At 43.0% G+C, this 15,690-nt stretch overlaps 1 protein-coding gene across 1 annotated transcript; it reads right to left on the bottom strand.

The window, feature by feature from the left end:
• Positions 1-10,583: 10,583 nt before the first annotated feature.
• On the bottom strand, positions 10,584-14,698 carry slitrk1 (SLIT and NTRK like family member 1). Its single transcript, XM_029517922.1, has 2 exons — positions 14,316-14,698; positions 10,584-14,232 (listed from the first exon to the last, which is right to left on the bottom strand). The coding sequence occupies exon 2, from the start codon at positions 14,164-14,166 to the stop codon at positions 12,052-12,054; it is 2,115 nt and encodes a 704-aa protein (XP_029373782.1). The 5' UTR covers positions 14,167-14,232; positions 14,316-14,698; the 3' UTR covers positions 10,584-12,051.
• Positions 14,699-15,690: the final 992 nt, after the last annotated feature.

The following is a 15,690-nucleotide window of genomic DNA, read 5'->3' as shown; positions in this document are numbered from 1 at the left end:
ATATATTTTTTTGTTGACTTTAATGCTGCCATGATTAAGAATTGCTGCATTGCAGATCACGTTAAAAACAGTGTGAAATGTTTGTCTCATTGTAAAAAACCTACTCAAGGGTACAGCTCTATTTAAACCAAGACTTACTGCAATGTAAATAAACACCCTTTTGCTCGTAAGTTTGCCCTGCCAAATTTTGAAGTGCAATAAAATGCATTTTTTATATTCTGAAGAACAAGTTAAAAGGATTCATCTTTTCCGAGACTTGGATGTTTTTACTTGTTTGCCTCTACCACACATATTGTGGTGAGAAATCTTGATGTCCACATCCAGTTATCTGAAAACAAACAAACAAGGAAAATCATTTTCTAACTGTGTCTTTGTAATAGCTTTCCTCAATCAGTCCAGAAAATAAATCGGTCCAGATCCAGGCCTGTAATTTGTGTGTTTGACAGATACAACATTGAGTATATCAGGTTTACCAGTTGTGCATGGAGTCCATCAATATACTTCAACAGATTTTTGGCTTTGAATGCACTTGTGTCCACAACATCAAGTAGTTTATACATGAAAAGGATCAACGTTTACTACAATAGTAACAAGAAGCACAGACCCAGTTGCACATAATAATGAGACAGGCAGAGAAGGAAAATCTTTTTTGCTGAGAGACAGTGGAACATAAAGTACAAACACATGAACACAATCTGCACGTCCAGCCTGTGAGCCAGCCCACAAGTTAGCTAGCTAACAAAGCAGAGGAGAGCGTGGGTTGTCATCCCTATGTTTCTGGAGCTCCACAACCATAAATTAAGCCCCTGGGAGTGACCGAGAACCAGATTGGGAGGGATAAAGAGGATGAGAGAGAACAGGAAAAATGTCGAGAGAGGAAAAGCAACAGAGCGAGTAAGAGAGTCAGAGACTGAAGAAGAGGGAGAGTGGGAGGCAGCAGCACACCCTCCCTTCCCTGCCATTTTCTGTGCCAACTGTGGAGCACTGAAGGCTTTCATCATCTCTGATTTTTGTGGGGTGATTTTCTGATTTGAGATGCGTCGCATCAGCGAGTGTGGATATTGGGGAGATCACACAGACTGAGACAGATCATTTGTAAGGCTTGTGAGCTGCACAATAGTTTTGGGTGCATTGAGCAGATACAAGTGTCAGGGTAAAAAAAGAAGAGGGAACACTGCAGAAAAAGAAAAATCAACAAGTACACCAGTTCCCTTGAATTACTTTCCCCATCTGATGCATTTATCACTGAAACCGCGTGTCATATCACTCTTAAAGAGGAATTATGTCAGCTGTCAGTAAAATGAAAAAAACAGACACTAATTGTCTCCCAACACACACAAAGTTCCTACCTTGCTCCTGTGCAGACGCCCTCACACAGGGAGTGATTTGATATTGTTAGAGAGGATGCAGTCATCCATCATCCAGCCATCAAGGGAGAGACAGTGACAGGTTATAGATTGGCGCTCTCTCTTTCACCACTTCCTTCTCTTCTTCTTTCCTTTTTTTTGCTGTGGAGAGGAAGCATGGGACAGAAGATGTGCTCCATGGTCATCAGCGCCCAACTATCCATTTCAGGCACAGTACAGTACAGTGACTCAGCCTTGAAGTGCCCCTTACATTTTCTTTCATTCTCTTTTTCTGCCTTCCTGACTTAAACTTCTGTTTAAGATAGAAGCATCTATCACGAGAGAGCCCTGGAACCACAGATCAAGCTGCACTGCCTGCACTTTGAAAGAGTAATAAATAATTGTGGTTCATCGCAAAATCATTCAAACGTTCACATCTGCCTCTGTTGAGTAGTTTCATATTTCCAACGAAGAACCGACACATTTGATGGAAAATGTGGCACACAAGTCACCAATTCTTACAGTTGAATTTCCACCAGTCGAAAATGATTCCTTATCATTATTGTAGTCTCTGTCCATTGTCTACTTTGTTCTTCCTGTAATTATCCTGAAATGTATAGTTGATATGGGTTTATGTTTATGTCATAGCATTGAAAGATAAGTCGAGCCAAAGACTCCTGATCATTCGCAGGATCACAACCTGCAAGTTAGCCCAAGCTTGTCCCTTTTAAATAGCATCATGTATAATCTTTTGTCTTGGTAATACATGCAGAATCTCTTGTAACCACAACCCTCAACAAGAAGCAGAGGATGGGCTCCAGATCACATTATCCAGATATAAATGCCCACCAAGATTTATATTTAGATTTAGAACTCGATTGGGAAAAAAACTCTCTTCCCAAAACAAGCACACTGCATATTACACAGTTTTTCATTGTATATGTTCCTCACAGACAGAGAAAAAAATGTATCAATCTGGGATGCATTGTGACTCATCGTACGTCTTCCGTCTCCAGTATTATATGGCTTCCCACTTCCTGGCACCACAGTGTGTGAATGAAAAATGTGGGCGAACACCAGAATGATATAGAGTATGAATTGCTTTGGAAAATGAACTCTCGATTGGTCTACTTTTACCTTGCTTTCGCTCTCTATAACGCCGTCTGTACATTCTTCCCATTCCTCGGCCACCATCAGTGAATGTAATCAGCCTTACTGGTCCCAAGCCCACCCCCACACCCACCACTCTCACCCCCAGGCCTTCCTGTGTCTCACTCTTAGCTGCTGACAGCTATTCCCAAAGGCCTTCTCCTATTGCTTGTATTTGCTAAACACAATCAGTGGCTGGCTCAGCTGACCAGACCACTAACACAGCTCCTGTCAGACGTGGTGCTTTTCATCAGAACGTCTTAACGTGATGAGAAGATAGCACTGAACCAAGGGAAAATGTTCCATGCTCAAGTTTCCGCGTTTAGGGCAGAATCATGTTTTACCACAAACCATATTTAGGAAAAGAAGTCTAAACAGAGTGTGGGGGTGCGGGATGGAAGATTAAAACATGGCTCTCCACATTCCCATCATCAGCTTTTTATGCATGGTTTCCTTCCCACTGACGGCTCCTGAGGTTATGAGTCACAACAGCATCTCATCCCAAAGTGGAGTTGTTTTACCACCTTGTGTCACCTTGAAGGCCACGTAAAACCAAGAATGACTGCAAACAAGTGTCAGTGTGGTGTAGTTTCTGTGTGTGCGTGTTTTTATCTAATTAACACACAGAAAGCCACAGAGATACCAATTATCAGTGGTATGCTTCTAAAATCTTATCTCATCGAGCTACACTGGAGAGAGAAATATGATGATGTTCAACTGGATTCTGTGGCGTTTTATATCGAATATATGCACTTCAGACCTCCATTGTATAATTTCATCAACAGCAGTATTTATTTGGATTTCATTAAATTGATAGCTCCGTTTTGTTCGTTAATACTTATATGCTGCCTCTGTATTATGTCTTTAGCAGTAACAGCATTGGTTTCATTCTCTGTAATGCATTTTTTTTTCCAATCAAGAGGACTTATCTCATTCCCAAACCCACTAATTTTGACCTGCCACCCGTTTACTTGCTGCAATTTCACTGGCCCAGACACAAAGCAAGATAAAGCCTCATAATCTCCTTGTAGACTGCTGTCACTGCAGCTCAAAATGTGCAGGCATGCGGTCATGCATGTGTACGTGTGTGTGTGTCTGTGTATGTGTGTTTATGCGCTCACAGATGACGCAGCAGCTCCGGTGTGCTTTGTATGAGAGCAGGCTAGAATGCCCCGGGCATCTGTTGACCCAGCTGGCATTTGCTGAGCGGTTGTTGTATGCCAGGTTAAGGACAACATTTATCTAACATGTATTTATATTTGGGCATGTGTGTGTTTTTAACAGAGCAAGAGAGAGCGGGAAAGAGAACAGGGGGCAGTGTGTTTGTGTGTTTGTATTTTCACGCGTGGGCTTTTGTTCGTGCACTGAGGATGCAATGAGGTCAAGGGCAAACCAAGCTGGTTGATGTTAAGCAGCTAAAATTTACAGCTGCAAAAGCCAAAAGGCCTTAAAATAAACTCCACCATAAGAATGGTATGATTTCATGTGACATTTTCCGAAATAATTGCCCAGCTTCTCGTCACATGTGCATATGCAGAACAAACCTTTTTCTTCTGTGCAACACAATAGTGGTGTCTCATAGCCTGAGGTGGTGAGCAACAGCTCAACATCCTGTCGAAAGCTAAATATATGAGAGACAGCAGGAGAAGAAGAATATGCTCTTGTTTTGACAAAAAAAAAAAAAAAAAAGCCTGCAGGCAAAAAGAAGATGGGAAAGCAGAAGTTTTCCTGGAGAGCAATGTGGCAGCAAAGAGAGAAAGCGAAGATGCAAGTCTTGCCACATATTTCCTTTTTTTTTTTTTTTTTTTTTTATTTTAACACATCCACAAAGATACAGAAACTTAAACAAGCTTTAAAAAGAGAAGTGGAATACATGAAGACCTTATCTGACTTGCCCATAATTTTAGGAAATGTTAATTTGGTAAAATAAGTTGTTTGGTTGTTTTGGATTCTTTTCCTTGATGCGGATGATGTGTTTATTGTGAGCTGTCTCAAACTGTCAGTCTAAATACAGTGGATGTATGGGAAGTCAATTCCAACCCTGTCTTCAAGAGCCTATCGATTTGCCTGTCAGTCTTCAAAGAGTGACAGAAAAGAGAATTTCACCTAAATGATCCCAGAGAACATCTAATGGAGGGCAAACAATGTCATGAAGTGGTGGTGGGTAGGGCTTTCCGTAGCAGCTCTCTGTGTTTTCATGCAGAAAAATCAGACTTGAAAAGGAGATTTCATTCACTGTCTGGTTTATAAGGGGCCGTTTAGATGACATCTAACATCCTCGCGGCACTTTTTTCTTTCATTCACTCACATACTTTCATTTGCTGTTTATACTGTCTGCCACTGGACTGTAAATTTGTTGCAATGAATACTGAATTGGGGCGCCTGCTTATGTGCGCAGTCGGACTTGAAAGCCTCAGTGTGTGCACTTCTCCTATTGACCACACTTTGGCCATATGTGCTCACTCTGTGTACATATGGACATGGGTCAACATATGTCACAAAGTGTTGGGACTTGTCATTGACAAACCTAAGCCTCGTGGTCGGGAATGTCTATGCAACGCAGCATGTGGCAATGCACATTTGTTCATGTTTAAACTGTGTTTTGGCTAATCAAATACAATGGAGTTCAAACTTTCCTCCGAGTAGATAACGTAGCTGAGCAACAAACACTGTTTTTTTTTTTTTTTTTTTAGTTCATTTCAGTATCTGGTGAGATTAATCAGGCTCACATTACTACATCTGGAAGTTTTTTCCAAAACACTTCCTGACACTCCTTTGGTAAAAAAGCATCCTACTTCTCTGGTAAGTGTAATTATAAAATTTTGAATTAGTTCAAACAGGAGAAGGTTGTATGCATTCCTGTGAACCCCTTCAAATGTACTATGTAGCATTTTTATTAACTGTACCTCTGCAGGTATTGAATATTGGCCGCTGAGCAACAATCTGTTACTGTCTAAAGGCTTCCTGTGTCATACAGCTGGGACCATACTAGTATTTTAGGATTTTTTATTTGTATTTTAAGCAGACTAACTGAACCAAGTAAAAGGGATGAGTAAGACTTACTTTTCTGCAAAATTAAATCTAATAAAAAAAATCTAATAAATCTAATAAATAAAGAGGATTTTTTGAAGGGAAAAATATGTTACTGAACTGCTTGAGTACCACAGTTTGCATATTGAATCAGTTGATGTTGTGTTTGTGACCAATTACTATGAATGAAGCATCACCTAATATAATCCAGCCATTTCTCCCACTAAAGTGGAATGTCTTGAAGAGACAAATATGCCAGTTTGAAAAGGGAGGCCATGTATAACGTGTCTCTACTCTGAGCGGGTCTGACTGAGCTCTCAATACGCCCCTTGGCCCAGTTGTGAGCTGTTCTCTGACAAGCCAGATCATAGTATAAAAGCAAAGAGGGTAGGTTTTACTTGGGTTCAGACCAAAATAGCTTCAGGAAGTTTAAATTTGCTGTGTCGAATTGCGTGTGATTGTGCATCCACTTTCTTAGATGTGTGTTGAAATGACACAGTGTCGCTTAAAAAATCTGACCAAGCTCTTTTCCCCCTGAGCAAATTTAACATGCCTGTTTTCTGACTGCAGACAAATCCCTTTTTTATTTTATTTTTTATTTTTATTTATTTATTTTTTTTGTGGCTGTTGCTCCTATGTGTGTGGCATAATCAGATCAGGTAGAGCCACATAATACCTAAAATACCAATGAAGAGTGGGTGCTTGTGTGGCCACTAAATCAAATCAATGAGATAATCGATAAGTCAGGGCTGGGAGAAGAGGATTACTTAGAGCTGGAGGAAACACTTGGTAAGGCCCTTCACTCATCGTGATTAAAGGCCCCACTTTGTTTGTCGCAGGCCTGTATGCAGTGACTGGGTCATCTATGAGTCAAGAACTTTTTAATTGCTCAAGGTGTTTGTTCTATAGTCTGTTTTGCTGACTTTGGAATATGAGTAAGATTTAGAAGAAGTATTTGAAATGCTTGTGCTTTGATTGATTTATCTTCCCATGTTTTACTGGAGTTATTTCATGTCCTGCTGCTTGTGTGCAGCAGGGCTCTGATCTAAAGCTCCAACCTGCCCCAGCCTCAGTTCAGTTGTCACAAAGCCAAATGCACAACAATAAAAGACTAATTAGCCCCTCAGAAAATGACGTAAAGTCAGGCCATCAAAAAAGTACATTTAGCAAGGCAGATAAAAAATTTCACCAAGCAAATACACGTTTACCATCAGAAGATTTCACTTTGCATGCTGTGATTATATATGGGATGTGTTTTTAGAATATGTTAACATAAACGGATTGAAACGGACATTTACGCACAGTGCACAGTGATTACACAAGCTAATGCCCGCTTGTCACGCTGCTGTGTTTCCTTTCATGTAAAACACTTCCACTCCAGTGCATTCAATACCAATCAGTGGCCCCAAATCCAAGTAAAACATTAAAGAATGAAGGGCATTCTATTACTACTGTGGTTCACAAATAATATAAGCACTAATAGCACCCAACCACTGAGACTTAAAGGCTTGCTGTGGATGGGCTAATAATAATATCTGGGAGTAACACCAAAAAATCCTTGGGGATAATGCCAGATAATCACTTCTCCACACCCCCATGGGCTGCAATGGCTGCAGAGTTAGGGAGTGCAGGGCTGCTAGCAACTCTCGTGCAACACATGGGACTTTCTTAAAAGCTAACATCAAAGGCTAATACCCAGGCTTAAAATCTTTTGGGGATTTTTACAAAACCTAAACAAGAGCTGACAGACTAAATTTGACCATAGGGAGTAAGATAAAAGCTAGACAGGCTCAAATTAAAGGGAAGGACAGGCGTTTTAGTTTTGCAATGCTTTCATTAAAACCTCTGGTTGAATCTGAAACAAGACGAGCAAAAGAATGGATATGCTGAGTGACAGAGAGTATAACTTCTAGTTTAATATTTTCTTTTAGTTTTACAACTGCTTAAATTACTACCTGCTTTGAATCACTTGGCTAGATAAAAATAAACAAAGCAGATGGCCCAAAGGTAGCACAAAAACAAGTGGTCACGGGTGTGGAAGCCACAAAGGGAATTCTAACTGCCAAACCAGCGACAGTGACATTGTTCTTATCCTGTGAAGTAGTAACCCCGAAGCAAAAACCGCTTCCAAACACATTCTCAAAGTATTTTCCATACCCTCAGGATTAAATGGCCCCGGCATAAACCAAAGTGAGACCATTGAGACTTGCACCAAAGCAGAGTTATGAGGTGTGCAGATGATGTTATCCCTGCTGGAAGTGTAGGATCAACTGCCAGCTCCTGGGGGGGGGGCAGCACACGAACTATGGCAGGCCTGCTGGGCCACAACATTGTTGGAGTGCTGTGTGCACAGCGTGTAAAGGAGGCTACACAACTCCACTTTGTTTTCCACCACCCATTATCCATCGCATTTATGAATGGGTCCCACTTTTTGACACTGAGTCACACCGGACTAACGTACGCAGGAGAACCTGACAGAAGACAATTTCTAATAGATTCACACAGAAAATATGTCATGGTTTCAAGATGTATTGTCCAGTACAATATACAGCGTCCCACACTGCCCCACAAATATGAAGCTTTTTTCAATATAATGAGTCCAAGTGGACAACAGCAGTTGGATTATAACCCAGCAATTGCAAGACACTAACTATTAATGTCTTGCTGTTATGTTAGATTTGATTAAAAACAAATAAAAACAAACACTTTCCTTGTGATAACTTTTTTTTTTTTTTTTTCTTGTCCCTTTTGGCTCCACATAGAGTAAAACCCAAAAAAGAGTTGGATATTGCTTTCTGTTTAAGGCACCATTTATGAAGGGATTTGTAGGTTTAATCAATTACTTTAGGAAATCAAATTTCTTATAAGTTGTTAATAAGAGCAGCATTGTTGTTGCCAGTTGGTTTGGATTGTACTTGTCTTTGAGCCTCACTTGGAAGATCATACTAAAGTAACAAAAAGTGGAGGATTTTTCACAACCTGGTAATCAGAATTGGTTTCTCTTCCAGGAGAAATGGTAGGTTTTCCTTGAACGTTGCTTTTTTGCCAGGGGAATGAGATTGTATAATGTTCCCTCTGAATAGTGTGACATCTTCAGGGCAGATTGGAGGCTGCAGTGGCTCACTGTTGGACAGTGACGAGTTGGGCCAAGGCAAGCTGGTTAGCATGCTGGCGGTAGTAGGAAAGTGTAATAGAGACATCGGCTTCGTCAGGTACAGAAATTAAATTTGATGCTATATTTGCAGTCAGTACTAATGTCGGCTGTATAACAACAGCAAAACTTACAAATAGTACCATTAAAAGTTCATGACTAACCTATAAGGCATTGTAAAATATTTTTTACCATTTTTAAACCTATTCATTAGAGCTTGTAAACCCTTTTTAATAGCACCTCATTCAACAGTGGAACTGAATACATTCACATTTGTGTTGTACTCTTGAGCACTGTGTGATGATACAGCCAGAATTGTAGCAAGAGAGCAAAATCTGTCATCCCTCTCCATGGATCCAGATTGAATCCTGACAATGAAATTTGAAAATAATAGAATAAGATCATATATAATATCTTAACAATGTAAAAAGCAGCACCGTGTGGAACTTACTTTAAAATCATGTATATATAGGAGAACAACGGCTGTAGAACTCAAGTATTTTTGAACGCCTAAAGACATTCTTTGCAAAAATAATCTGAACACATGATAAAGCAAAGGTGTTACATGTCTTATTACAGTTGCTGAATCAAATCCAATCAAAGTATTTTTGTTTTGTTTTTTTACTCAACCTCAACCACACTTTATTTAACAAAATAGAAGCAGGTCAAATATTGCAAAGCATATAAATGTATCTTTGAAACACAGCGTTTGAAAATTATGACAAATCATCAGTGGGCTGTGGCACATTAATACTCCACAGAAGAGAAATATAGTTACCCCGGTCCCCCCTCCCCGTGATTGGACAGAAGAGCATGGAACAGGGAGCTGGGGAGGGAAGCAAGGTGACTGGACAAAAAAATGCGAAAGGGAGGTGGTGATGATGATGGTGATGATGATGATGATGAGTGTTTGTTACAGATCTGCTGAGATGTTAGTCCCCAAGGTCAAGCTGCAGTGTGGTTATACATCTTTGAAGAAGGAAAGAGGACAGGGCAGGGGGGAGGAAGTCGGGGTTTAGACACATACATGCAAATAGTTACACAACTACTCTCTCTGTCTTTCATTTGTCCTCTCACACACACACACACACACACACACAGACAGACACATGGCAAAGGGTGGGGGGCAGTTCCATGCCTATGCATGTGAGCAGCATCTGAGCAAGACACGCACAGGCAAAGGGTCAGACAGGCAGGCAAAGAAAGAGGGAGGGGTGGGGGGTGATTCAGCACCATGAACAGCACGACTGTGCATAATGGAGAAACTGAGGGCCGACCAGCGGGCGGCAGGGGAGGGGAGGCTACAAGCCAGTCTCATCAACTCTGTACACTTTCCTCAGGGCCGTTGGCATCCAAGGTCCTTTTTTACCGAATTATGTTGAAATCTTGCTTAAACTTAGGCATTTCATAATTTTATGGACATAAAAAAAAAAAAACAAAAACAAAAACAATTGGCAAAGTTAAAAGAAGTTGTCAGCACTGGGAATTTTTACACCATAATTCAACAAAATCTAAATCAAAAGCAAAAAAGAAACTGCAAATTACACATTCCTTGCATCTGTTTCAGAAACTGCAGAGATATTAAAATATTGAGACATTTTTGAATTCGAGGATGCCCCGACTTGAAATGCTAATCTGCTGTATGCATGTTTTCCAAATCCAAATCCAGGTTCAATTAAAGCAGTATAGGCTAAGCAGCAGCAGCATTCGCAGACCTGTCAACTGAGCTCTGCAGAACAGCAATTCAGCCATGGCGTTGTTTTCCCGCCCCCTCTTTCCAAGAGTTCCTCAAGTTCAAAATGCTGACTTGAAAAAGGCATTTAATCACCTCCACAGCATGTGTCTATGTGTGTGCACCACACCCCCCACCCCAGCTCATGGATCTCTATGGGTCTGGCCACATGCTGAGTTCTTGCCATGATGCCCCCCCCACCCCCGGCCTGCTTGACTCACACCCTATAAACAGCCTCTTTCAAGCACATATTGTAGTAAATACAGTGAGTATCAGTTCTCTTATTTGGACAAGATTAGATGGCTTTACAAAAGCTCACAATATGATGAAAGTGAAACATAGCCATAAGCTTTTTTGTGGAGGGATAGTTTTTTCTGACATTAAAAAAGCAGTCTAATCTATATCAGTCTACCTGCGCTGTTTACATAGATCGAATTATACCTACATAGCTCAATTGAAAACACTTCTTTGCTCAGTTGTTGAAAAAATATGATGGTATAAACCCCCCTTTTTAAATTACTTGTGTTTTTTTTCTTCCTCTCACCCAAAGCAGGCTATATTAATTGACACACAAAACCACAGAACTGTTATTGTAGCTACATTAACTTTTCAGCATAAGCATCTGAGTGACGTTAATTGGTCATGCTCATCTGCATGTCTGAATATCTGAAAGTCAACAATTGGCACACCATAAAATAACACAGTTTTACATTCATAAAGGAGATGATGACTGCGCAGACTTGGCTTTAATCTGCACCATCTAGTATGGTATAAATAACCCCAATATTTATCGACAATCAAATGATAACAAACAGAAAATAACATGCACTGACAGCTTCACTTCCATCACTCCTTTCCAGATAGTCATCATTGTTTCAGTTTTTTTTTTCTCTTTTCTCCAAACAAGTTTAAAACAACAAATACAAATCCTAACTGCAGGTTCACAAAAAATAGAGAAATGGCACTTTGTAATAGTCATACATAATCTTAATATCTATATATAGTCATCATATTGATATAACATGAAAGGGTCGAGTTTGCTTCTTTGTTGGTTATGATGGTTATGAATCCTCTCTGTGTCTGTGTGTGTGTGTGTGTGTGTGTGTGTGTGTGTGTGTTTGTGTGTGTGTGTGCGCGCGTGTTGAATCCATGCGAAATATCATCATGCAGATTATGATACATCGGGTCCGAGTATTTACATTTACATTCATGCGTTCGTGCACCATTCCCCGCGTCCTCGGTCTCGCTCTCCCTCAAACACACGCCCTCTCTCTCCTTCCTGTCCCCCCCCCCCCTCCACCTCCTCACCCCTCACCATCACCTCCTTTTTTCTGTCTCATACTGATCCGTAGTCCGATTGCGGCAAATAGCAGAACTGGGAGGAGGAGGGGGACGCAGGGACGTTTTAGCTAGGGGGGCTCAGCATGTACATATATTACAGAGTGGGGCCTGTGCAGCAGCAGACTGACTTACTTGGTTCAATTGGAGGAAACAAGACATAAACAAGTCTGTGTCTCCCCCCCCACACACACACACCCCGTGACGAAGAGAAGTGGCTGATTCTTGCTGTTTCAGTGATGTGTCAGTCTCTGTGTGACTCTTTGTAATCCAGTCTGGAGTGGGTTCGTTCTACCGTAGTCCCTTTACGCATCGTTTGTCGTGGAGAGGTGCGTGCTGCAGTCGAAGCCCCTGTGCGCGCCCCCGTCTGCGTGATAAGGCCCATTGTGCCAATAAGACGAGTCACACACTGTCTGTAAGGAATTGATTTCCGAGGCAGAAGAGTTCCCGTCCCTCCGCTTTGACCTCTTTCGGTTCCGCAAGATAAACACAAGCATTCCTACAACAGTGAAAGCGGATGTGACAAACACCAACAGCAACCCGGGGACGAGCACCGAGATGGAGACCCTGTTCGGCTCCAAATAAGAGTTCGAGCGCGTCCCCAAGTCCATGGTGAAAGTGCTGTTTTTGGACAGGGAGGTGGGGGAGATTCTGTCATAGAGTTTTGGACACATGAGGTCATTCCGGACGTAGCGGAAATCTCGTTTCCAAAACCCTTCAGGGGTCTCGCACTTGAGATCACTCACGATCACATCGGCCCCCAGTTTCTCCGTCCACTGCTTTAAGGGCACGATGTTGCACACACAATCCCACGGATTCCCGTGCAAATCGATCTGTATGATTGAGTTGAGCTGGTCTAACACGCCAGCCACGGGAAGATAGGGGAAATAATTATTATGCAGACTAATTTTGGATAAAGAAATCCCAAGGAAAGCATCCACGGGTAAAGATTTCAGCAAGTTGTTGTTGAGGAACAGGACCCTCAGGTTTGGCATGGGGCTGAACGCGCCTGCCACTATCAGCTGGATGCTGTTGTATTCCAAACTGAGATATTCCAGATTCACAAGGCCCACAAACATCTCTGCTATCAGAGTATCCAGGTAGTTCTTATCCATGTACAGCCATCTCAGCTCGCTCTGGTTCAGGAAACTGCTGTTATCAATCACGTTGATGTTGTTTCCACCAAGATCAAGCAGGTTGAGGCTGGAGTAGCCGAGCAGCTGGTTCTTTTTCACTGCGTGGATGTTGTTGTCTCTCATGTTCAGCTCGTGGGCGGCCTGGGGCATTGGTTTGAGTTCAGATAAGCTCCGGATCTTCTTGGCCTCACAGTTGACCCCCAGCCCTTGTCTGGAGCCGACCAGTTTGCAGCTGCACAGATTGGGGCAGGTCATGTTGTGCAACGGCTCTCTTTCCCCGTTCATACCTGTCACCACCGGAGTGGGCTTAGTTTTCAGCTGCCAGTTCTCTCGAGACTTGGAGCGGCTCTTGGGTCCGTGGCCGCCAGGCGTCGGGGGCCCGCTGGCGTCCCCGCTGGGCTTGTAAGGCGTGGGACGCGGGACGCGGGCCACAGGCTGCGAGGTCTCCTCCTGGGTGGGAGGGGCGACCAGGCTGGCGTCCACGCCGCCGCTCTGTGAAGGGCACAGATCCTCTTCTGACGTCTCGTTTAAGTCGCTCCCTTGCAGCCTGGTGGGAGCCTCGCATATCACCCGACCGATGAGCGCGTTATGCGGTATGTTCTCCAGCCATTCCTTCAGAGAAACCAGGTCGCAGTTACAGTCCCACGGGTTGTCCTCCAACAAAACCTCCGCAATGCCCGGAATTTGTTCAAGGATCCCCTCATAAGGCAACGTTTTGATTCGGTTTCCCCGCAGGTCGAGATGCGTAATGGGCACATGTTGAAACACGTTTATAGGTAGCGCACTGATGAGGTTGTCGTTAAGTATCAACACTTCAAGTTTATTTAGGTCCCTGAAAACAGCGGGGTCAATATCCCTCAGTAGATTAAAATCAGCTTGGAGGTATTCCAAGTCGTCTAACCCCAGAAATGTACTCTTCCTGAATGATCTTATCTTATTGTTATTGATGTGCAGCCTTTTCACCAGCTGCAACCCCAGAAAGGCACCGGGGACAATGTCGTGCAGACCATTGTTCTCCAGATGCAAGCTCACAGCATTGTAAAAGTTGGCGAACTCGTTTGGAAATAGCCTGGATAGAGAATTCCCGTGCAACAGCAAGTGGTAAAACTGCGAGCTCGGGCCAGTCAAATGCTGCAGAGTGGTGAAGCTCCTTTTTTCGCAGTCTATGTGCAGATCTCCCTCTATCTCGTTGCAAGAGCATATCTGCTCCTTACAAACGTCCCTTGTAACATTTCCACTCGCAACACAAAGAGCCGCATTCAGCAGAACAATCCAAAGCAGCATTTTTCAACGTGAACAATTCATTCCCGGTTTCAAGACATACGAGCTGTGAATTTAGTCTACATCAATCTGAAGGAAAAAAAAAAGGAGATATAGACAGTTAGGGGGACGACAAGGCTGCTCTTTTATACCAGATCCATGCTGCATCTAACCTGCTCTTGTGTCCGGACTTCCAGTTTGAAAACGGCCACATAAACGTCTCTTTCACATCGACTGAATCCTCCGGGCGTCCGCTTGTTTATGGTCAAAATCAAAAACAGCAAGAGGCAGTAGAGTCCAGCACATCTTTAGCCTTTTTCACTTCGTTTAAGACTGACCTTGGCAAGGGGGGGAGAAAAAAAAATGAACAAATCCGTGCCTTTTCTCTCCCCTGCTCCCCTCTCTGCCACCCCTCCGGTCGTGCTGCGTGTTGCGGTGTCGGGAGCTGTCCCCTCTCCCCCGGCGCTCAATTCACACCCTGAGCTGGAGCTTTCGGAGGCGATCCCATTGCTGCAAAACACCCGCATCCCCCCTCACATCCTTCGGCGTTCTTGCCTCGCTCGTTTGCGCCGTTTCTCTCACCCACCCTCCCCCTTCTTCTCCTTCTCTCTCTGCGTGTGTGTGTGTGTGTGTGTGTGTGCGTGTGCGTGTGTGTGTGTGTGGCAATTCAGGGAATCACAAAAAGAGGAACGCGGAGACTGTGCTCATCCTAGCGCGGTGCTCTAAGAAAGATCTGACACCCTCTACTGAGCTGTAATGGCAAAAATCCGTCCACTGACTGAGAGAAAGCTGTGAAGAGAGGGCAGAAAAAAATCAGCCCATAAACAGGGGCCAGTTTTTTTTTTTTTTTTTTTGGTCTCACTTTTCAGCTTTCGATGAGTATGCCATTTTCCTCCGGATGCACAAAATAGATTTCACATCAGGCTCCTTGTTGCATATTTTCTTTCCCCCACTCTTGAAGCTCACCGATCCATGACAAAAGTGTCCGAGTTGGCATCATCGAAAACACTCGGGAGACTTCACATTGGGATCGTTCTGCTTCGGCTCAGGGCTTTAAATCATCCTCTCCGTCCTTAAAGGATAGATGGCGGTCACCCCGGCAGATCTGGCCCCGGATCGTTGCTCCGACTTTCGCCCCTTGCTTTGAAAACACTGTTGAATACGGTAAAAGCTACTTCTCTGCAGGCGCAGGCATGCCTGAGTCCAGCAGGGAAAAAAAAAAGGAGAACTCTTGACTATACAACAAACGATGCGTCAGTATGGCACCGTATATGCGCATGTGTGCGTGACGTTTTTTGATTTTTTTTTTTTTTTTTTTTCAAGATAAAAATCATCTGCTAAAAAAAATGTGAGGGGGGGCAAAAAAAAACTGTTAAAAATAATAAAAGGGAAGTGTTTTGGATATGTTCTCATCTCATATCTCTTTGTATGACACTCCTCGGTACAGAGTATTACATCAGCTGAAGGGGAAAAGAGAGAGGTTACACATGAAAGTTGAGGTAGTTACCCCCCCCCCCCCCCCCCAACTCCACACACATGCACATTCAC

Source organism: Echeneis naucrates, chromosome 2, assembly GCF_900963305.1.
Source record: "Echeneis naucrates chromosome 2, fEcheNa1.1, whole genome shotgun sequence".
NCBI lineage: Eukaryota > Metazoa > Chordata > Actinopteri > Carangiformes > Echeneidae > Echeneis > Echeneis naucrates.
This window is presented reverse-complemented; position numbering and strand designations above follow the sequence as displayed.